This window comes from Eublepharis macularius, chromosome 7 (assembly GCF_028583425.1).
Source record: "Eublepharis macularius isolate TG4126 chromosome 7, MPM_Emac_v1.0, whole genome shotgun sequence".
Lineage (NCBI taxonomy): Eukaryota > Metazoa > Chordata > Lepidosauria > Squamata > Eublepharidae > Eublepharis > Eublepharis macularius.
In genome coordinates this window covers 1,311,702-1,334,941 of record NC_072796.1, presented here as the reverse complement: position 1 = coordinate 1,334,941, position 23,240 = coordinate 1,311,702, and the positions used below count along the sequence as shown (strand labels likewise).

Below are 23,240 nucleotides of genomic sequence, written 5' to 3'. Positions count from 1 at the left end.
TCCAGTGCTGCAGGCCAGCTGCTTTCTCACAGCGCTGTGACGTTGCTAAAGGCATGTCCACCACGAACAAATTTAGTTTCATTAAGCACAGCAAGACACGTTCTCTCTGCCAGTCAACACACAAGTTCCCTACACAGAGCCCTCTTCATCTACCTGTACATGTCTTGGAAAGAAAAGACGCATGTGTTTTCAGAGTTTTAATCATGCAGTGCACAGCTGTTCAGGAATGTATGGAGAGATGCTCTTTTGAAACAAATTACAGTTAAAAACAAACTCCTCCTCAGCAAAAACGTGTTATCAAAAATAATCGGCTCCCTGATGTGCGGTGCAGGAAGGCCTCGCAGTCCACAGCTCTCATTGTGCCGCTAAAATTCCAGCCACTCTGTCATATAAACACAGCTGGATGGAGATATCTCCCCACCTTCATGGCAGTCGTCAAAAACCTAAGGGCAAAATCAGGGCAAAATCAGGGACCGATACAGTTAGTTGTGTGTGACAGAATGTTGGACTGGATGGGCCACTGGCCTGATCCAACATGGCTTTGCTTATGATCGTCTGGGTAACTATTTACTTAACGTGAAAGGTATTTATTTGAAACAGGCGAGCTCACTGCTGTCAAGGTGAATTTCGACACAAGAAGACCAGCGAGCAAGAGAAATTTTTTTGGCCAAAGCTCAGAAAACTCGGTACCAGGCAAGCCAATGTGCGCGCATGAGCACAGAAAGCACCCCCCCCCCATCCTCCCTGATCATATTTCAGAACACGGGGGGACCCGTCACGGAGCCCGTGCTAGTCATTCTAACTGATGGACCAGGTTCACACGTGAGTGCAAAGCAGCGGATTTCTCCCAGTGGGGCTGGGCTGAGTGGGTCTGCAGTGACCGTACCAACCATCCGCTCAGGGATGGGACGTGGGAAATCATGGCCAGATACATTCCCCTCCCACCCCCCAACAAGTGGTTGGTGCTATACCACCAGCACTGTATGCGCATATCGGGCCTTTCAGTTTTGTAGGCTTTGGGGCCTACACAGGACCGTTCAGCAATTCACATGCAAAGTCCAGCAGCACTGGGTTTTAAGTTTTTATTAATTTATTAATTTGTATTAAATGTATTAATTATTAATTTAATTTTAATTATTAATTTTTAATTCATGTCGCCAGATTCTTGTGCAGGAACCTGCTGTGGGGACAGAGGATGCTCAGCAAATGGTATTAAACGAACCTGTAACAAAGCCATACGGTGCGTTTTAAATTGCTAGAAGCTGTTTTGGAAACCAATTTTGGATACAAAGCAGAGTAAAAATGTATCATTATCGTAATCACCCCAGTCTTGCTAAGAAGAACGGGACTCATCCAAGAGGGCGCACAGTGCAGCCCCAACTCTAAATAAAGCTTCTGTTGTGTGACACAATCCATTTCTGCTTCAACATTTTTATCAGATACACAACTTGGTGAGTACTGTGGTCTAATTCGCATAACCGGCTTCTTGACAAATTCCACTGTTCACATCAGCAAAAGATACAATTCTTAAGCAGCCACTTACCGGACAGAGCCCACAAGGGGTCCGGACGAGGCCCGTGGGCTGGAGGACGGGGCTGACAGCTCTGTACAGCTTCATGCGCCCATCCACACTGCCGACTGTCCCTTCTTTGGCAGCAATGATGGTCATTTCTACCTTTCCGTCATAGATTAATGTGTTGAGAATGGTTTCGATGTCCTCCATTGACAATTCCACCTATTTTTTGTTGGGATAAACAAAAAAATGAAGTGGCACTTTTAAACAAAGAAAATTGATTGATCTTTTTCAAGTAGAATGTTAACCCTGGACAAGATGCATGGAGCCGTCATGGGAGAGCTTCTCGCTTCTTCAAAAAGACACAAGAGTTTCTGAACAGAACAGAAATTAGAGGAGTTAGAAATTAAGTTCCTTCTTAATGAGATCTCCCTTAATATTAATCAGGAACTTAAAGACAGCACACAAAGACTCGCATGTTAAATATCTCTCTCTTACAAAATCCTGAACATCCGTGTAAGAAAAACTGTTTTCTGGCTATAAAGAAAATCAATCTAAAATACCAATGGAAAAATGAAATTGCCACACCAGTCAGAATTTCCACTTTAAAAATTAATAAGAAACAAAGTTAAACATCCGCTTAAATTTTACCTAGTGAAAACAAGGAAGAAATGTGTTGGACTTTGGCTGGATTATAACAGCTGGGCACACCTAGAGATGTAAGATTTCTGAAAATTTTGAAGCCCTGGGGGGAGGGAATCTGTTTTTCTTTCCAGGAATTATTTTTTTGTGTGAAAAATTGAAATGTATGCAATTCTTACTTTCCTATTAAATTTAAACTTCTTTTATTGACTGAACAACAATAAAAGGCATCATTTATAATTTAGTTAGCATATAAAATTGTACTAGTTGGCAAATTTACAGAATTTAGAATGACAAACATCTTCATTTTCTGTAAGAAAACTTGCAAATCTTCAAAAAAGATTTGCAAACTGCCACACCCTATGCTACCATAGCACATGAATATTTATTTTTTTCCATCTGAGAGGTAGGAAAAATAAAAGTTGGAGGCAGAAAACAAATTCTGTAATAATAATAAAAAGTATTATTTGGACAGAAACTCATAAATTCACAACAGGACTGCCAGCATGTTTGGATATTAAGCTAAACTTCATAACCCTGAAAAAACGGAACTCTTAAATGTATTATCATGAAACACATTATAGCATACAAACTGCCTCTTATTATTTTGGGGTATTTTAACCCTTCCCCCCTTTTTAGATTTCAGATTTTTCTGGCAATCTGGAGTGTTTTTCAGGTTTGTAGAAAGACCTGGGCTGCCTGTTCAAGTCTCCAATCTCCATATTCACAGATTGAGACCAGCTGATAATTAGATATATTGATTAACTGTTGGCAAAATTATTTATATCTAAACAAAAAAATTCTTGAAAACGTTATGTATGTCTACAATATAAAAGCGTTCCCCCAAATGTCTTTTTTTCCATTGGGAAGTCATTTCATCCTGTACATTTGGAATAGATGAAATGCTCTGAAGGCAAGATATTCCTCACTCAAGAAGAGAAAGTACTTCCTAGGAGATATATTTCAATACTCCCCCAAATTTCTCATGTTTTCCATGGGAAAAATGAGAGTCTTTAGACTTTTTTCTGCTATACATTCTGAATGGGGAAAACCTTGGAGGAGAATAAACTTGGGAAGAGACTGTGCACAAAAGGTGTTCACTCCAAAATAAAAGAAGTCGTGGTACCTGTACACAAGCCCTAAGGGCCAGTGATGTAGAGGTTAGTGTCAGACCATGATGGGAGAGACCTAGGTTTGAGGGTGAGGCATGCTTAAGGTCCCCTTGGGGACAAAGACGGGGTATAAATGAAAATAAATAAATTATCCTTCAATAAATATGAAATAAGCACAGCAAAATAATCAAAACATACAAAACTCTTATTTTGTCAATTAGAAAAAAAGACCAAATGTGTTTTGACAATGCTGTCTTCATTAATGGTCAACCGTTCAGAAAGTTTTTCTAAAAAACACAGCTGCTCCGTCTCTATGTCAAAAAAACATGTAAAACATACAAACCATTGCCCCAATATTCCAAGAATTAAAACATCAATAGTATTAACTGGGCATATCTTGTTGGGCCACACCCAGTGAGTGCACTCACTACCTATGCCCACTGCCTCTGAGCCGCTTCTCATAAAAGATAAAAGGGTTTGAAAGGCAGCCTCCTTCCCACCATGCCCAGGGCACTTCTGGATCGTCAGGATAAGGGACAAAAAGCATAAACTGGTCTCACAGAAGCAGCGTTTGAAGCCAAAGAGGGTGCTGAAACATGGAGCGTGGAAGGGCAGGCGGCCGCCAGCCTCCCCGGACAGGAACTGAAGAGAAGAACAGCCCTCCTCTGGTGGCAGGCACCGGAACACGGGAGAGAGTCACAGGACAGCCGCTCAGCCTCACCTTACTAATGCCCGATTCGCTGATGAATTTCCACACTTCATGCGAGGATGCAAACGAACTGTTTCTCTGGATCATGGGGTTCTGCTTGCTTTCTCGAGCAGCTTCAGCCTACGGAATTACAAGGGACAGAAACGAACTTGGGCAGGCAGCCTTTCAGTGCTAAGAGCACATTCCTCAGCACTGGCTTGGCAAGCATTTTAAACAGATGTCCCCCCCCCCACCCCCCGACTAAAACAGGTCACTCCAGATTACAGCATAACTACACCGTCTGTCTCTGCCAGAATTTCCTTTTTAAAATGAATGCTGCAGAAGGACGTTCAGTTGTTCATGGCACATATCCCGAAGGCTCAACAGAGTGTGTGAACCATCGGCATGCCCACCCATTAGAATCAAGAGGAGTGGTGCTGGGCTCCAGCACATCGTAGAGACCTGTGTGCATGCATGCACACGTGCATAAACCGGCAGGGCTTTTTCAATGAAATGTTGATGGGGCTGCTTCCGCGCAGGGATGCGTTCCCCGAATGCACTGCAGGAAGCATTTAGGTGGCGCAACGTGTCTGGCTCCCACGTGAACCACCAGCTCCAAGAGCTGCAGGGCAGAGCATCCACTGGGACACTGCCCTGCAAAGGGCTGAGTTAAGCTTCGTACTCAACACGGGACTCGTTCGGCTGACACTTTTTGGCTATGCTCTGCATTAAGGAGTTTTATTTTGCTAATTTTGGTTCTTTATTTGTTTCTCTTATCTTTTTACTGTTCTTTTAAGTTTATTCAGATGCTTCTTTGACTTTATTTTGTCTTTCTCATTTTATTTTCTGGGTGGGGAATATTATCGGCAGATAGTCTGTCCCCTTTCCTCACTCCCTATTAGGTCTAACAATGTAGGGGTGGCGGGATGTTTTGAGCAGTAGTTTTTCTTCTTCTTTCTTTTGGTTTTCTGACGATCTCAAAGTTTCAGAGGACCGAGAAGATACACTCGTTTACATTTGGATAACTTTTCTTTGTTTTCTCCCCCGTTATTCCCAGCCACGGGAGTGCTGTGTGGAGTGAGGCTGCAGGCGCCACGTAGGTTTGATATTAATTCCTTTAGTTTAGTTCAATTCAGGTTGCTGCAGGCTGTTATTAGTCTGTTTTTTTATTTCATTAGACGGCTGCTAGTTTTATTTAGTTTTTTATTATTCATAGCGGTTTGACGTTTGTTCTCAGTCTGTTGTTTAGCTGGAGGGCGTGTGCCCTCGGCTTCTCCTCATTCCTCCCTCCTTCCCTTGAAGTTGTTGAGCTTCACTGCGTTATCAGGGTTAGTGGCGGGTGGCAACTTTTTTCCCTTTTATTTGCCAAAATGAGCAAAAAACGGGCATGGCAGACTGAAGGAGAACCTTCTATAGAAGCTAAGCAAAGTAGACTGGATATTTTTTTCAACAAATAAAGTGTCCATTGTGCTTCCAAAAAATCTGTTTGAAGTTTTAGAGACTGATTCAGACACAAGTGAGGGAATTCTTAAAAATCATTTAGTGTAGGTATGGAATCCCAAATTAAAAAGAAGACAGGTGAACTTGATTTGTTAGCCTCTCAGATTATCCTTATTGCTGACACTAGTTATCTATCTCCTAATTAAAAAACCATCCCCAGACAAAACTGATGTGGCCAATTATCGCCCAGTCTCTAACGTGCCCTTTCTAGGCAGAGTGATGGAGAGGGCAGTAGCTGACCAACTCCAGATCTTCTTGGAAAACTCTAAAAGAGTCCAGTAGCACCTTTAAGACTAACCAATTTTATTGTAGCATAAGCTTTCGAGAATCACAGTTCTCTTCGTCAGATGCATGGAGGGCCAAAAGAAACTGGTCAGATATAGAGGAGGAGAGGGGAGGGCGGGGTAGATGCAACCTCTTGGAAAACTCTAGCACTCTAGACCGTTGTCAGTCTGGGTTCTGACCAGGGCATGGGACAGAGACAGCACTAGTAGCGTTAGTGGATGATCTCCGTCTGAATATAGACAAAGGCCATGCCTCCTTATTGCTCGTCCTGGATCTGTCTGCAGCCTTTGAGACAGTAGACCATGCCATCCTGTTGAGGTGTTTAGAAACAGAAGTGAGCATCAAAGGATGTGCCCTGGACTGGTTTAAACTGTTTCTCATGGAGTGGACTCAAAGGGTAGCTGTTGGAGATCTGCTGCCTCCAGAATGGGAGCTATTTTGTGGGGTTCTGCAGGGCGCCATCTTATCTCCCATGTTATTCAACCTCTACGTAAAGCCTTTAGGAGAACTCATTTGCAGCTATGGAGTTGGGTGTCGTCAATATGCAGATGACACCCAACTCTGTATCTCGCTATCCAGGTCCCCACAAGTTGCAGTAGAAATCTTTGATCGCTGCCTGACAGCCATAATGAAATAGCTGAAAAATTAAAATTGAACCCAGACAATACTGAAGTGATGCTTGTTAGGAAGTCAGAGACCTTGAAAGACATTGTACTCCCCACTTTCGATGGAGTTCATTTGACCCTTGCAGACTCAGTTAAGAGCCTTGAGGTTATACTGGATCCAGCGTTATTACTAGAAAAACAAGTTAAGGCAGCTGCAAAAAATGCTTTCTACAACCTCACTCTAGCCTGGAAGATGGCTTCTTATCTTGACACGGCCGACCAGCCACCTGGATCCATGCTATGGTAACATCAAGGCTTGACTACTGTAATGCTCTATACATAGGTCGCCCATCTAAGTTAACTAGGAGGCTCCAATTGGTGCAAAATGCTGAGGCTCGACTGTTATCAGGAGCAAGCAAGAGCTTGAACATCACCCCCATTCTACAGTCACTCCATTGTCCACCTATCAGTTACCGCGCTCAGTTCAAGGTATTGGTTATTACATACAAAGCTCTTCACGGCCTTGGTCCGGCATACCTACGGGACCACCTCCCTCCCTATGTACCTCCATGGCAACTTCACTTATCTGATCAGTGTCTCCTGCAGGTGCCAGCCTGTACATGGGCGAAATCCACAGCAGCCTGTACACGGGCTTTCTCTGTGGTGGCCCCTACCCTGTAGAACGGCCTGCCTGAGGAGGTCAGGAGAGCCCCCAATCTCCTGGCTTTCCACAAACGATGCAAAACCAAATTATTCAAAAAGGCTTTTTACTCAGATAGGAGAGCAGTATTGTAGGAAACTCATGTTTTGCTAATGAGTTAGAAACTATCGATTTTACCGTTATGTTGCCTTACATATTATCTGTTGCTTTAAATATGTACTCCTATATACTACCTGTGCTTCATGTTCTCTAATGTCAGTCCTAGAACTGATTATGTTCTGTTTCAGCAATTCTTTAACTCCGTATTGGATCCTTGCTAATGCTATGTCTTTGTATACTTGTATTCATTTACCCTTTGACGTTGTTTATGGAAATGTTCTTGACACTGTATAGAAACGTCCTTGCTACTGATTGTACTAATCTCACACTACGTAATCCACCTTGAGTCTCAACGAGAAAGGCGGACTATAAATGACATAAATTAATAAATAAATAATATATGGAAAACTGGAGTTTATAACTAGGTATCTACTGAACTCTTCCATAAAGAATGAGGAGGATCCAGTTCAAAACGTAGGGAAGTGTCCCTTCTCTGAAGCAGTTAAAGGAAAACCTCCTGTAAAGAGTAAGCCCTCGCCTGGTAACATCTCCTCCACATCTGCGCTTGAGGGAAAGGATAGATTACAATTAAAGAGATACCAGGTGGTAATTATGATCTTTCCCTATCAGGGCAGGTGGATAGATTGGTGGGGGAGAAGAAATAGCTTGCATCATCTCTCCTGTTTGTTGGGTATGCCCATCCCCCATGAAGATCTGAAATATGGAGTAAGAATTCAGGGGCTTATCCAAGAAGAGAATGCTGTATTTTGATTTTTTCCCCACTTAAAATGCCCTCTATGATGTTTTTCATTATAGGTAATGATGTTTTTAAATATTTTCTGAGATCTGACAAGATCAGGCTAACCTGGACCCTCCAGTTCAAGGCAGGAAGGACTTAGCTAGTTTCATTTAACTGGGTCCACGATGCACACCGTCCCGCTCTTTAGCATAAGGCCAGCCAGGCCACAGGGTGTGCCGCCGCTGAGAGACCACCTTCCATGGCATACGGGGCTCATGCAAAGCCACAGTGTCCATGGAAACGCTGCACTGGGTCCAGTCCTGAATTTAAGCAACCTGCAGAACCTCCCCCCACCCTGCCAAGGTCCTGCTTCCTGGTCACCCAAGCGCATGATGGAACCTGGCAAACTGGTCTCTCTCCCTCAGGTGCGCATACCTGGCAAAAAACCTGAACGGGTTTATCTCCTAAGTATTATGGCCAACGAGTAACGGAGCTGAAGTCACAAGAAATGTTCCAGTCCCAGCTTGCTGGGCAACCTTGGGCCAGCCACACACACTCAGTCTAATCTACCTCACAGGGTTGTTGGGAGGATAAAACAGAGGAGAGACCCATGTTTGCCGACTTTGGGCCCCATTAGGGAGAAAAGTGGGGAATCAGTGATGCAAATAAATAAGCAGTTGCTCTGCTGTCACTTGTGAGGTTGTCTTTTCAAAAAGAAAATAAAATTACCGCAATCCAAGAACTTGCAGAGGAGCTCCACGTGGCCCCACCAGGTGCTCCTACTAGTATCTGAGCTCATTCAAGTTTGCCAGCCAAGCAAAACGAAGCCTATGAAAAACTCCCAAAGCCGGGAACTCTTCTGAGACGTTCTTGAGACTGCAGCAATCAATAAAACTGGACACAAAACAAGAAAACGGGAAGCTCGCTCACCTTGGTCTGCAAGAATTTAAAACACTGTTGGTTCAGAACCTCTACAAATTCAGATTCAAAATCTTGGTCACTATACCAAGCTCCACCTGTCACAGAACGATCTGGTTGAAGATTATATAGCATGTATACTTTTTTCTTGGATGCCTAGCAAATGAAAGAAACAGAGATTGTTGTTCAGTTGGGTGTTTTTCTTGAGGAAATAACTGTTAGGGTCACAAAATACCTGCTTACATGGCAATATATTATAAGCAGGCATTGCTGCAGACCTGGAAATCCATGAGCTTTCTACTAGTGGGCCTGGGATTGACGGTAAGTCAGTTTAACAGCAATAGTACTTTTTTATAGAAGATGATGAACTGCACAGGTGGGCAGTACAATTAAAAGTTCTTGACAGCTGCATACGAGATGTAACTTCAGCAGGTACAGTTTTTTCCATCTATGAATGATAAGCCTCGTGTACTAAATTTGGCCACCTCATAGACAAAAGCAGGAAAATGGCCATGTCTGGTTAAAAAATTTAAAACCCAAAGTATTTTACAGGCAGTAGCTAAAGGCAGGCCATAGTCCAAAAGGGTCAGAGTCTACTAGCGTAACTCAACAGTTTTCTTTTTCAAAAGACAGGTGTTTTCTCCGGTTTACTACCATGAGGCAGGTAACAGATCATATAAATACTTTTAAAATCAAAACAATCAGGTGGGTTAGTTATTTTTTAAGTTACAGCTATTAACTTGCCTTTAAAAAGTAACTGTTGCAAACTCTTGTCTGACAATAAAATTACCGGTTGAACAAAATGGGAAGCAAGTTTGACAACTGCTTCATTTTCACGTTTTTAAGTTCAGTCAAGTTCTTGCTATACATTCTTGAACAGATAAGCTTCTATGGTGGGATCGTTGCCCAGAATACAATTTTACAAGATAAAGAGCAAACAGTTTGCTCATTTGTAACATCTATTCCATGAGAGAATCCTCAAGCTCTGGATTCTCATCTCAGGCGGATGGAGGCAACAAATCAAAGGATGTTGATATGGTCATACGGATTTCATGTCATTTATGTTAGATAGCCACACCCCAAAGACCCCCCAAATCTCTTGAGTTGCATGATACTATCTAATCTTTCAGAAATGGCTTTAAAGAGATTCTTACATTTCTAATTTTCTTTCTTCTACGATATATGGAATAAGGTATTACAACATTTATGCTCATCTGCTATTTCTTTTAAAATGGAACTGTAATACATATCTTTGTGATCTGTGTATATTTGACTGTTTCAAGACTGATTAGATTGATTTTCAGTTTTCACTTTATACGTAGAATAAATAATTTCTGACCACTCCCAGTCAAAAGCTTGTTAACTTGCAAAAGGTAACCTGTAGGAAAGGATGGCTATCTTCAACACAGCTCTGTGGTTTAGGGAGTAGAGATTTGCTTTAAAGTAGACAGGGTCTCTGGTTCACGTGTCTATTTTAAAAGTAACACTCCCCCTGCAGCAGAGATAATATTCTGTAACGCAGCCCAGACCTGGATAGCCCAGGTGAGCCTGATCTTCTCCGAGCTCAGAAGCTAAGCTGGGGGATGCTGCCCTGGCCTCTGCCAGACCTCAGAATTCCATCTCGTCCCCCACGCTATTCAACATCCATATCTCACATTGCTAGCAGATCCCAGGGAGGCTGTGGAAACTGTGAACAGGTGCCTGGAGGCAGTTTTGGGATGGCTGAGGGACAGCACGATGAAACTTAATTTGGGCAAGACAGAGGCACTACTGCTGGGGGGAAGATCTGACCCGGGAAAGGGGTTATCTCCCATTTTAGGTGGAGTAGCACTCCCCCTAAAGGAGCAGGTTTGTTACTTGGGGTGCTCCTGGACCCAGGACTTGTTGGATAAACTGGTGGCAGCAGCTGCAGGGGTACCTTTCACCAGCTTTGACTGGTGAGTCAGCTGTTGCCCTTGCTGGGCAGGGAAGATCTTGCCACTGTAGCGCACACCCGGATAACACCTAGATTAGACTACTGCAATGTGCTCTGTGTGGGGCTGCCCTTGAAAATGTCCAGAAGCTTCAGTTGATGCAGAATGCTGACTGAAGTGGGTTGTAGGGACCATATCACTCCAGTCTTGTTTCATCTGCACTGACTCCCAATTTGCTTCTGGTCCCAATTCAAGGCTTTTTTCCCCTTTCATTTTTTATTGGTGCAAAAACATTTTTTTAAAGCAAACAGAAGAGAAAGGGGCGAGGGGAAGAGAAAGAAGGAAAACAGTGCTGGCAAATCTATACACAGGTTATCTATAAAAGATTTCCAAACAGCTAAAAATAAGTCCATGTACAGTTGCCTTCTATATTCTGTATGTTCAATTGCTGGTAAGTTTATAAGGTCTTCAATCCAGTGATTTAAAGGAGGTAGACTTTTGTCTTTCCAGTATTGTTCCGGTCTTTAGCAGCTGTAAGGGCGCGGAAGGCCCGTTTCTGTTGATCATTGGGTAGATTCCAAGAGACAGGCAAGTAGTTTAACAGTACATTAACATCCCCCCCCCCCACCAATAAGTGAGTTTTCTAACACAAAATTAGTATGACTAATAACTTCCTCCCCAAAGGGCCAAATGACTAAACGTGACCAAAAGGTATGCTTAAGACATGCATTTTGTGAACTACTCTGCCAAAACAGGGCTGTACATACCTGGAACTATTGTTCATCAAGTTCTTCTGTGGAGGCTCGCTGCACACGCACAGGCCTGCTGACGGAGAAAAATCTCTTTAGCTCCTCCGGTAGGTCATGTGCCCGTTTAGGCAGGAAAGCAGTTTTCTACGTGGCCAAGGAGAAGGAGCCCCTAACAGAGCTCTAAAGAAGCTGAAGAAGTCTTTCTCCATTGGCAGGCCAGGACTGTACAGAAGAACAATGATGAACAGTTAGATACCGCAATAGTAAAAAGATGCTGTGGTGTCCAATATTCCCTAAAATATTTTTTTGCTGATTAAGTCGTAACTTAAGAACCACAGTAGCAACAGGTATCTTGCTGAAGGCCGTATCTGGCTGAAGGCCTTAGCCCATGGCTGCCGCAAAACTGGATGCTCCAGATCATTATTCCATTCATCGCGAAGAATAGTTGTGGTACCAAAACTCTGGAGCTCCGTCCCCAGGGAGGCCCAGCTGTCCCCTGCTACTGCTGTCTTCCACTGGGTGTGGGGGGTGAAGACTATTTTTGGTGTTGTTTGGCATACCCCCAAGAACATTTATTGGCCTTCCTCCCTGTTTTTTTGTGTTATGTGTATGTGCGTTTATGGGATTATTTTTATACTAATTTAAATATTGCTTTAAATTTAAATTGCTTTCAACTGTTGTTTTAAGCTTTTTTTAGTGTTTTAGTGTTCACCACCTTGGGAACCCTATTTTGGGCAGAAAGGTGGCATACAAATGTTCTATAAATAAATACATTTATTTAAATTATTTAAATTTATCTGCCCTGAGCCTGCTGGATCCGCCCTGAGCCTCCTGGTGTGGGGAGGGCAGAATATAAACCTAAAAAATTAAATTAAATAAATAAGTAGTGGCATCTGGTCTCACTAGGTGACTTTTTGCCCCCTTTTTATGCTTAGCCACTGCCTAATCTGGCTCAGCCCAAGGGCACAACCTTCCCACTAAAAGGAAGACGATCTGCCCTAGATCACTCTTACCAGCCCCTCCTTCTGGTTGAAATGCTTTACTTTGGGGGGGTGGGGGTGGGGCGGGTCAGCCAGATGAGAAAGGAAGAGGGGCACACCAACCCACACGAAAAGGAAGGCTGGAAAGAAGCGGCACTGCGCACTGATTCCAACCAGCGCCTCTTGCAGCATGCACGAGTTTTCCTATCTGAAGCCACAAAATAGTTAGTAGACCTGTAGGACTTACAGGACGGCTGTTGTAATTAAACAAAAGCAGGCATTTTTCAGAAATGTAGACTGTAAAACAGTCATTTCAAAACTAAAACCAACTGTTTCATGGTTTATGAGATTGTATGCGTGGGATGAGGGACTGTGGTGTTGGTGTGTTGTGTGTGTGTGTGTGGGGGGGGGCATTTTACAAGGTTGTACTGGGCCTGGAAAATAATGCTTGGGCCCTGCACGTCCTCCGAGGTTGTATAAAGATTCTATTTGGTTTTAAATCAATGTGTTTTTACAGTTATTACAACAAAAATTAGTATGCACTTTTCAAAAGGAAGTATAAGTAATAAATGGAAAGTTATTCAAAACGTGCTCCCTCTCGGAGATTTGAAACATGATTTAAAGCACCTTGATTTAAAGTCAACCCACATCCTGATTCCTCAGTGGTTAGACCATCAAAGCAACCTTATAGCAGTATCTTTCGGAAACCTGAGACACAGCCAGCGGCAAACTCCTTCAGGAGTCAGGGTCAGCTGCAGCATCTGGCAACGAGCACAGCTGGGGTTAAATCCCGGTTGCTACTGGGAAGTGTCATCAGGTGAACAGTATTCCCCTGACCCAGTTCCCCTGCGGACCTTCAAAGCAGCACCACCCTCCACTTTCAAGAGATGGCGCTTCTGCATTCTCCGCACTCAAGAGCCTGCAGTAAAACACTGGGTCAACTCTGCAGCTAAGTCAAAAAGAGTCCAGTGGCACCTTTAAGACTAACCAATTTTATTGTAGCATAAGCTTTCGAGAATCACGTTCTCTTCGTCAGATGCATGGAGGGCAGAAGGAAACTGGCCAAATATAGAGGAGGAGGGGGGGGGAAGGAGGAGAGGGGGGATGTAAACAACTCCTTTGATATGGAGATGCAGACAGCTCCTTTTGGTGTGGGGATCAGTTTGCTTGTGTAAAGATTCAAAGGAGTTTGCCGTGTTAGTCTGTAGTAGCAAAATCAAAAAGAGTTCAGTAGCACTGCAGCACAAGCCCTCGATAACCACAGTCCTCCCCGCCAGACGCATCTGCCTTTAAGGATACTCCTAAATTGCTCCACTTCTTCAAAATTAAGACTCACTCACCGCTACAGACTTCACAGCTTTGATAAGTTTCTTGCTTTCCAGGTTTTTCAGTATCTTGTTGATCTCAGTTAAGGGAAGGTTACTTTTATATCTAATATCCCGGCTCCATATACCTGTATATGAAATATAGACAATTAACTTACTGGTATAAGGAATTACACATTGCACAGACGGAGTGCTTATGTATGCACAGGCTCTAGATCCCAGTCTTTCTCTTCACCCCAACACTGTCCTCCATCCCCTAATCAACAGCACGAGAGGAAGTCCTGATCCTACGGCATCAAATAAACCAGCAGCACGCATTTTTCTCAAACTCAGCTTAAAACGTGAAGATATTTGGTGAAATGATGGTGTGTTTTTCAAATAAACTGAAGGGGACTCTGAAAGTCTGGGATTTGTCAGCATAACTATATGGGGAAATTCACCACGGAGTGAAGAATGTTGGCTAAGGAGCCCTCAGTGCAGTCCTGGTCAAAGATCCCAGACTTGCAGGGCACATTGCTTATGCAGGCATTTCTGAATGCCATTTAGCCAGAGTTTCATTATATTATGTACTGCTGTTAAGTTGAGCCCCACAGGAAAGGCGGGGTATAAATAAAGATTTCACTTAAACGCTGTATTATATTCTATCCTCGTGTGATCTTTGCTCCTTTGGCACACGTGCAACACCCTCTGCTCTGGCAAGCTGATCCTTTCCACCCCTTCTAGAGAAGAGGGGCAACACTCAGTCCTAGACGGCAGTCTTTGGAACGGCCTTCCCAAAAGAGGGCTTACGGCTATTTGTTGAGATTCTTAGGACATACGGTTCTAATGAGATGGCACTGCTATGTTCTTAGTTAGTACTGCAGTTCTGGTTTTAATTTGTTGTTACCTCTTGTTATCAATAAAATTGTTAACACGAGCGTATAATTAACAAGCAACAGAAGTGGAGTGCTTTCATGAAGTGTACAGCTGAGTGAGCCACCAGGTCGGGGAGGAAGGGAGCTCCACACTCCGATACCTTTGTTGCCTGCATCCTCTATAATTTGATAGACCAGTTTCTCTTGATTGTCAGATCCCTTCATTTTACTGCAAAAGACAAAATAAAGGGGAGCAGCCATTAGGTTTCAGTGCCCCGGGTGTCGGACCATCTCTCAAGCTGCATACCAGATATATTTTGAATTGCCAAAAAGGAACTAAACTACCAGCTAGCATATAACACAGAGACAGTTTTCACACTAGCTGGTCATTTAAAAATGGAGCCTTTTCTACTGGCATTTCTTCTGATGTAGTAACAAATGGTAGAACTCATAGGGAATAGATATGCACGTTTGCCATTAAGTAGTTCTGCTAAGTATTTTGCTATGAATGCCTGGGATAGAAATGGACAATCTCAGCTGGAGTTTTACAGTTGGACCAGCAATTTGTTCTTTCACCCTAAGCTCTTCCCCGCCGCTTCCAAGTTCAATCTCCTACACCAGAAACTGTCTTGCATATGTTGTCTGAACGTGTGTCAGAAAACAGAGGAACTACCGTTGCTTCTGCCGGGCATAATTTTTGGAAAAATTCCTGCTCTGGGTAAAAACGAAAAATATTTCAAGCATAAGCAGAGCCAGCTTGTTTTCACGCCGTTAACTTGTTTTAAGTGTAAGCTGCCTCAAGCAGGACCCTGATAAGGTGGCCAAGAAATCTCTTTTCAAAAACAGTATTTTAAAGATGCTCATCAGAAGCAAACAACTTTATGGGTGAAGATGGGAACATGCAGACCATCTGGATCAGCTGGTCAGTGACTGCACCTTTTCCTAGACTCTTTCTATATCCTTTATTATGATGATTTAGCAATTCAATTCCCAAGTTTTTTGCGTTGTTGCTAGGGGGGGGGAGTTCCTTAGTTCATCCATGTTATAGTTTTAGAAGGAGAAACAAACATTTAGAATGTCACATTAGTACAAAAAGCAGCAATAAAAGAAATCTAGGGTTCTTAGCAAAGGGTGTCTGAAGAGAGTGACTAAGGATAAAATATATCCTCACTTAGTTATAGCATATGGCCTTTAATAATGAACCAGAAATTACCACAAGACATAATAATGATGATGATAACAATAACATTTGATTTATATACCGCCCTTCAGGACAACTTTAACGATCACTCAGAGAGGTTTACAAAGTTTGTTATTATTATCCTCACAACAATCCCCGTGAGGTGGGTGGGGCTGAAACATCACATGAAAAAAATTGATGCAACAATGTCTTCTTACCATATTCTTAAAACCATCAACCTGGTAGAGTCATTATGATCACGCTAAACTCTGGCTACATCCATCCATTAGCAAAATCATCCCATTTAATAAAATGTACTATGTCCGAAAATTAGGAAAAATAAAATTATCTAAAATCTATTCTAATTATACCCTTCTAGATGGTAGTTTAACCCTTTAGATGGTATATTCTAGTTATAAATTAACATATTTTAGTGATTAGATCTGCACATCGTTTATCTGAAAGTATTAAAAGCAAACTTAATGTACATCAGGTAAATGGGTTTATCTTTTTCCTTGGCAATGTAACTCCATTGACCCTGAGATGGCTTTGGGAGGTCAATTAGAGGGAGGATAAAGAGTAAGAGATTGGAACTGACTCTGCATGCCCCTTGACCCCCTTGCAGCCATGCTGAGAAAATGATTGCAGAGGTCTGCCTGGTTATAGCTGTAGCATAAACAAAGTAGGAAAGTGCAGATTCGAGAGCCCCCAAGGTCACCCTGCATTTTGAGATTCCTTGAGTCTATAGAGAAGGCCGGTGCTGCTTCTCAGAAGATCCAGTTGTCCCTAACAGAAAAAAGAAACAGTATGTTAATATTTTGTCATATTATGTTGCTTTACTAGTTTCGCATTAAAAAACCACAGTGTCCTTCAATTATGAAATTGGATACATTTAATTTTGTGTATTGCTTGACAAGCTTTGAAATCATAAAAAAGAGCTTTTCCTCTTCACATTTTTCAATCACTTGATCAAACAAAAAATTATGCTTAATTTAAAAAAAGCACTAATATGAAGTAATTAAAATGCCACAATCTAAAACTATAATCCTAAAGCAAACGCAAAGGTTATAAATGAACTTTTTAATTCAGACGATTATATTCATGTATTTAAAATGTTTATGCTGCACCTTTCTACATCCAAGGTGGCTTAAATAAGGCAGTATAAATAAGAATCAATAAGATCACTCTTCACTCATGGGACAATCTGCTTTTACCTATAGTAAAAATAACCCACGGCACTCCTGGTATGTACCTGAAACCTAAAATGGATCACCCACGACCAGGAGAAAGATACTAGAGACTGTCTTACAATGGTCAATCAAATCCACTTTATAAGCATACTAATGAAGTGACCACGTGCATATCATAAAGCGGTCAGTGATTCCAGGTACATTCCTCTAACCATCATCAAATTTTCACATACTCAACAATAAATATCGTACAATAATAATTTACAATAAATAACATTCATAGATATCACTATACAAAAAGGATGGCCGCAGCAATTATACAAGTCCCCAGCAACGAGGTCCTAGTAGTAATTCAACCCTAAAACTGTCCTTTCAAACCACCTGCAACAGTGCTGGAGAAAAAAAAGCTCCAGGGAAGATGTTCAACAGGTCGGTGATGATCCTTTCATCATTTAATACTGTGCTTTTTCTTCTTTATTCAGGTAGATTGGTGGACGATAAGGATGGCCCAGGTCCAAGCCCTCCTAGCCCTAACTGGGGCCGGCTATGATAACACAGGTTTCATCTGAAGGATTCCGTCCGCTCCAATACTGGTGTACTCAGCTGGTAATTATCAGCTGTCAGGTCACTTGAGTTCAGGACACAGACTTGGATCACACATGGTTTCCACAGCCTCCATGGGATCTGTTGGAAGTGCACAATTAACTGGAGTATCATCTGCATATCGGCCCCAGTCTCTGGATCACCTCCCCCAGCACGATGAGGCTTGTGTCCACCAATCTACCGGAGAAAAGAAGAAAAGACACAGAATTAAATGATAAAAGGATCATCACCTACCTGTTGAACACCATCCCTGGAGATTTTTTTCTCCAGCACTATTGCAGGTGGTTTGAAAGGACACTTTTAGGGTTGAATTACTATTAGGCTCTCGTTGCTGGGGATTGGATAATTATTGTGGCCATTCTTTCTGTATAGTGATATTTATGAATGTTATCTATTGTAAATTACTATTGTATGTTTTTGTTGAGTATGTGAAAATTTGATGATGGTTAGAGAAATGTATATTGATTCAATTAGCACTTTTTGATATGCACATAGTCACTTTATTACTTTACCTATAGTAAGGCAGACCAGATCTTTCAAGGATATCAGTGAAATCCTAAACAGAGTTACCCTGGAATAAACCCATTGTTTTCAATGAGCTTAGACTAGTTTTTGGGGATTGCACTGTAGGTTTTTTAAAAGGTGGCTCTTCTATTCCCCCCACCCCACCCCAGTATGAATCCGTATTGATTTTAACGACGATCAGTAAACACATTACAAGTTTGAGATTCGAAGGTACAATTAACCCTTTCAGATATCCTAGCAAAATCATTTCAGAATTAACGGGTTTTATATAGCACCTATCCTACAATCTTGTTCACGCAGTCTGGTATTTTCAAACGCCGCGGGGGCAGCATAAGCACGTGTGAACCATCGGCCTGGGTGCCGCCCAGTGTCCCACGCCGCGGGGCTCCTGGCTCTGGCGCTGCCGGGGGGGGGGGGCTCACCATGGAGAGGAGGCGGTTGAGGGCCGAGGCGCGCTGCTGCGCCTCCATGTGGGGCAGGTCATTCTGGAGCACCTGGTCGGTGATGCCGTGCGGGAACTGGTGGCACAGCTCCAGGATCCTGCGGGCGGAGAAGGCGCGACTCAGGCCCAGGCCCCAACCCAGGCCCCAGGGGCTCCGCTGAGGGCGGCTCCGCGCTCGCCCGCCCAACAGCCCGCCCGCCCGCCCCGCGCCTCCGCCCCGCCGCGGCTTGGGCCCCGGCCGGGCCTCGGGGCGGCGGCGCTACCTGCTCTCGATCTCCAGCGGCTCCGGCGCCTTCGCCTCCGCCATGGCGGCCGCTCAGCTGCGGGCGCGGGAGAGTGACGTCAGCGGGGCGCCGGGGAGGGCGGTTGCCGTGGCGACGCGTCGGGAGGCCCAGCCGCGCCGCCCTGCCCTGCCCTGCCCTGCCCGGGGGCCCGCCGGGAGAAGGCGAAGCGGGCCGGGCGCTGGGCGGAGGGCGGCCCGGGCTGCGCTGCCCCCCCCCCGCGCCTGCCCCCCACTCGGGCCTCGGCCGGTAAGTGCGCCGGGCGGCGCCTCGCAAGACGCCCCACCGCTCCTGCGAGGCGCTTCCGGGCAGCCGCGGGCGACGCCTGCGCTGGGCCGACGGGGGCCTCCTGGCTTGTGCCTGGGGCGGGGGGACGCAGGCCGGGCCCCCAGGCAGCGCCGCCGGTTCTCGGAGGCGGATCCAGCCGCCCCCCGCCGCCCCTCCCGCCCGCAGACCCCGTGGCCGCCCCCGGAGTCCCCAAGAGCGCCCAGAAAGGCCGCCGGCCTCCGCGCGAGGCTCCTCGCCGCCCTCCCCCGGCACGGGGCCCGGCCGGCGGGGCCGCCCCTGGATTTGGACCGCTGCGGGAGGAGGCGCCGCTCCCTTCTGCAGCCAGGGACGCCTGCGGGTCTCTAGGGCGGGCCCCCCGTCGCGTCGCGTCGCGAAAGTTAAGCTTTCAGGTGGCGCCCGGTGTTGCCCCCCTGGTGGCTGTTGGGCTGGGCCCTGGCGGGGAAGTCCTCCCTCGAAAGGGGGTCGGAGGGTCCTGATGGCCGGGCAGGAGGTCTGCAGCCCCGTGAGCCCCAGGGGCAACCAGGCAGGAATTCGTCTCTGATTGAACAGAACAGGATATTCATTTCTCTACTCATCAGTGTCAATCAATAAACCATGTTTGAAATGACATACTTTGCTTCTCTCCCTCCCCTCCATCTGTAGGCAAAAATGACCGCTGGCTCCATTTTAGCGCCTCAAGTGATACCACTTCGAATCCCAACAGCAGGCAAAGCTAAACATGAAATAGACACAAATACATTTATAGAAATCAAATCAGGTATGTACTACAACTCTGAATGCATGGTAAAGTTGTTTTGTGTTAGATATAATTTGACATTCATGTTTTGTACACGCTGCCCCTTTCTCCATTTCATTGTCCTCTTTGATGCCTGACTTCATTCTGCTAATACGTTTTGACTATATTTAAATTAATAGTTCCATCAAAGTTGGAAGTAGTGTAGATAGTAGTAACATTACTCATTCGATGCATGGGCATAAGTCTGTAGGTGTTTATATTTTTCATTACCAAAAAAGACCCTTGGAAATTTTGCATTCTAAAGATTCACATTATATTTTAGTTTTGTAGGTCCTTTCCGATTTAGGGCATGCTTTTTCCATTTATGAAGGCTGTATTTTGAAAATTTAAAAATGGAAGGGCATGATGAGTTTGTTACTTGTACCCATCTTCGGAGAGACCATGCATCCAGTGGGACAGTTTTTGTCTTCGCCATTAGTAGTGAAATGCTTTGAAACAACAAGAAGTGCATCTTATAAATCATGACCAGGTTGCTTTTATGCTGTCATTTCAAATTTGCTGAAGCCAGCCCACCAAGCTTTTCTCCTTCAGTAGGAGAAGGCACCCAAACTGGTCAGATCACACCTCCTTTTGCTCCAGGCTGTGCAAATTTGTGTATGCCTCTCAGGGACAGAGCGAGAGAGTCCCTCCAGTTTGAATAGCCCCGCTGCTCCAGGAGGAAGCTAGAGTCTAGCTCTAACGACACAAAGACAAAAAAAGTGGGGGGAAAGATTCTCCTTGAAGAATTTCCTTATCAACCAGTCCAGGTTGGGCAGCAATGGAAAGTATTCCCCCCTCCCCCCCCCCCCAAAAATTCCAGGGCCCTCGGTTTATGGAGAAGAGAGAGCTTGTGAAGGAGAATGAAACACTGGAAGGCATCCAAATCTCCCACCCCTATGTTTGGACAGAGTTACCATTTGGGGGGGTTAAGATATGGAATTATCCATTAATTGTTATTACACAGTTAATGTGTTAGAATGGCAAAAAAATCATATTGAGCTAGGCTATTTTATGTTTGGATGGACTCTTTTGCTCTGTCCCTGAGAGGCATACACAAATTTGCAAAGCCCTGCCTGGAGTGAGAGGAGGCATGACCTAACCAGTTTGGATGCCTTCGGCCCACTGAAGAGAAGAAACCTTCAGGTAAGTCCAGGGCTCATTTCAAGGGGGAATGCGCAGGAACACAGTTCCAGCAGTTCCCCAAAGAGGTCACATGTCAGGTGGCCCTGCCCACCTGACTCTCAGCCATTTTGGGCCCATTTCAGCCTGGATTGGGGCCGAAATGGCCCAGATCAGGTCTCTGACAGCTGGTGGATCACTCTCCTGCTCATCAGCGGCCCGATCCTGACCATTTTGGGCCCCTTTCGGCCATTTTCAGCCCTTTTTTTGCCATTTTGGGCCCAGTTTCAGCCCTGAATGTCCAGGATTGGGTCCAAAACAGCCAGGTAGGTGATGTCAGGGGATGTGGCATATGCAAATCAGTTGTGCCAATGACACACTTCCGGCAATGTCAAGGGGTGTGGTGTATGCTAATGAGTTATGCTAATGAGTTCCTCCAGCTCTTTTTCTACGAAATGACTCCTGGGTAAGTCCAGTGTTTCGTTCCCATATCCTCCCCTGTGCTTTACCTATTTCCATAGTTCAACTTCGTTAAGCATTTCTCCTTGTCTCTGGTCTCCTTTCCTTGTGCTGAAATATATATGAACATGTACTTGGATTCAGCTTTTGTGGTGACTACAGATGCATGTATTTGTATATGTGAGCTGGGTCCCGCTTGCCTGAGCTTGCCATTGGTTCCATTGTAGCCACTGCACACACATGTGATGTCCTCAGGGACCCGCTGACCCCCAGGAACAGGATTACAGGGAAGGCTGCAGGTTGCAGTGGAAGTTGCATGTGTTTGGGGTGGAATTCATTTGAAATTTCATATCTGGATAAACAGGTTTTGAAAATGATGCATATTTTCACAGTAAATCTGTATCGTAGACTTTTGATTTTAAAAAGGAAGATGGATTACTAATTTTCTTGTAATAAACTTTGTGTGGAGGCCATGCATTCACATATAAAATTACTGGATTCAATTTATTCTTGCTGCTTAAATTTGTGGTTATTAAGAAGTTTTTAAAATGAAATTCATGTTCGTTTGGGGCTGGGTGAGGAGAAAGTGCCAGGAAACAATTTTTCTTTACTTTATATGTGCGTGTAATTTCAGATACCCCTGATGTTGCCCTGTGTTACACTATAGATGGACATAAACCAGAACCGTTTAGGAGAGTAGGTTACAGAGACTGCAATACGTTTAAATACAAGGGACCAATTTTATTACCAGCTGGGAAAATAACAGTCAAAGCATTGGCAGTCACAAAGTAAGTATTTTATTTATTGTTTGTTTCAGATATTCCTGTGTCACTTATCCACAGCAGTATGCACAATCCAGTAAATACAATACAACAAAATCATTATAACTGCCAAACAATCTCCCAGTCAACAAATAGCAGTAAACCCAGAAATAACTGAAAGAGCAGCAGCATCTCAAAGCACAATTAACCCTAGAATGATACAGAAGAAATGCCGGTGAATCTAAGGGGAACAAGGATCAGGTAACGAAGTAAAAGCTGGCTGAATAAAACCAGCCTGGGCCTGGTGCTGAAAGGGGGTGCAGGAGTACAGCATTCCAGAGCGTGGGAGGAGTGGGCTTCAGAAAAGGCCCCCTCCCTCCTGATCTCTGGCTTCACTTCAGAAGGCAGGAGAACATGAAGAAGGGCCTCCGGTGCTCAATAAGGTGCCCAGGTAGAATTCTGTGGGATCCAGCGGTCCTTCAGGCACCCTCTTCCTAGACTTGCTAGGTTAAAGCCAGCACCTTGCATTGGAACGGGAAAGGAACAGGTGGCCAGGGGACAAGGGTTGCTCTGAACATCTTGCTGCTGCACTCTGGCCTAATGGAAATGTCTTGGCTTTGAGGGAGCTCCGTGTGGAGTGAGTCACAGCAATCGGATGCAGACCTGCTTCCAAGAATGACACGAGCCTGGAGCAGCCTCTCTGGTGAATCAAGTTATCCAGGGGGTGGCAGCAGCATCACAGGCAAGCCCATCTGGAGAGACACTGAGTTCTGGATAAAAACGCCCCGTGATTTGCTAGATTCCTGATTTCCTAAACAAAAAGAAGTCTCGAATCTACTGAAAGGGAGAGATCCAGAGGAGTTAGCTGTGTTAGTCTGTAGTAGCAAAATAGTAGAGAGTCCAGTAGCACCTTTAAGACTAACCAACTTTATTGTGGCATAAGCTTTCGAGAGCCGCAGCTCTCTTCGTCAGATGCATGGAGGGTATGAAGAAACTGTTCAGAGATATAAAGGTGGTGAGGGGAGGGGGGAGAG

The 23,240-nt window shown here is 44.4% G+C and overlaps 2 protein-coding genes across 3 annotated transcripts in view; one reads left to right on the top strand and one right to left on the bottom strand.

Moving 5' to 3' along the window:
* Positions 1-184: 184 nt before the first annotated feature.
* On the bottom strand, positions 185-18,856 carry POLR3F (RNA polymerase III subunit F). Its single transcript, XM_054985494.1, has 9 exons — positions 18,787-18,856; positions 18,504-18,621; positions 16,482-16,549; positions 14,745-14,812; positions 13,745-13,857; positions 8,775-8,918; positions 3,989-4,096; positions 1,544-1,735; positions 185-443 (listed from the first exon to the last, which is right to left on the bottom strand). Exons 1-9 carry the CDS (start codon positions 18,828-18,830, stop codon positions 366-368), a joined length of 933 nt encoding a protein of 310 aa, XP_054841469.1. The 5' UTR covers positions 18,831-18,856; the 3' UTR covers positions 185-365.
* A 121-nt stretch (positions 18,857-18,977) lies between these two features.
* The window catches only part of DZANK1 (double zinc ribbon and ankyrin repeat domains 1), a 51,118-nt gene continuing 46,855 nt past the window's right edge, over positions 18,978-23,240 (top strand). For both annotated transcript variants that reach the window (XM_054986062.1, XM_054986061.1), the window contains exons 1-3: positions 18,978-19,053; positions 19,735-19,849; positions 22,080-22,233. In XM_054986062.1, the coding sequence (XP_054842037.1) occupies positions 19,741-19,849; positions 22,080-22,233 (263 nt within the window). In that variant the 5' untranslated portion in view covers positions 18,978-19,053; positions 19,735-19,740. The remainder of the gene's footprint in view (positions 19,054-19,734; positions 19,850-22,079; positions 22,234-23,240) is intronic.

Coding starts and splice junctions, on each gene's coding strand:
- POLR3F (XM_054985494.1), bottom strand. CDS start 18,830: ATGGCGGAGGCGAAGGCGCCGGAGCCGCTGGAGATCGAGAGCAG. Junction 13,858..14,744: donor AGAGGATGCAGGCAACAAAG/GTATCGGAGTGT, acceptor TTTCATATACAG/GTATATGGAGCCGGGATATT. Junction 4,097..8,774: donor TTAAATTCTTGCAGACCAAG/GTGAGCGAGCTT, acceptor GTAATTCCGTAG/GCTGAAGCTGCTCGAGAAAG.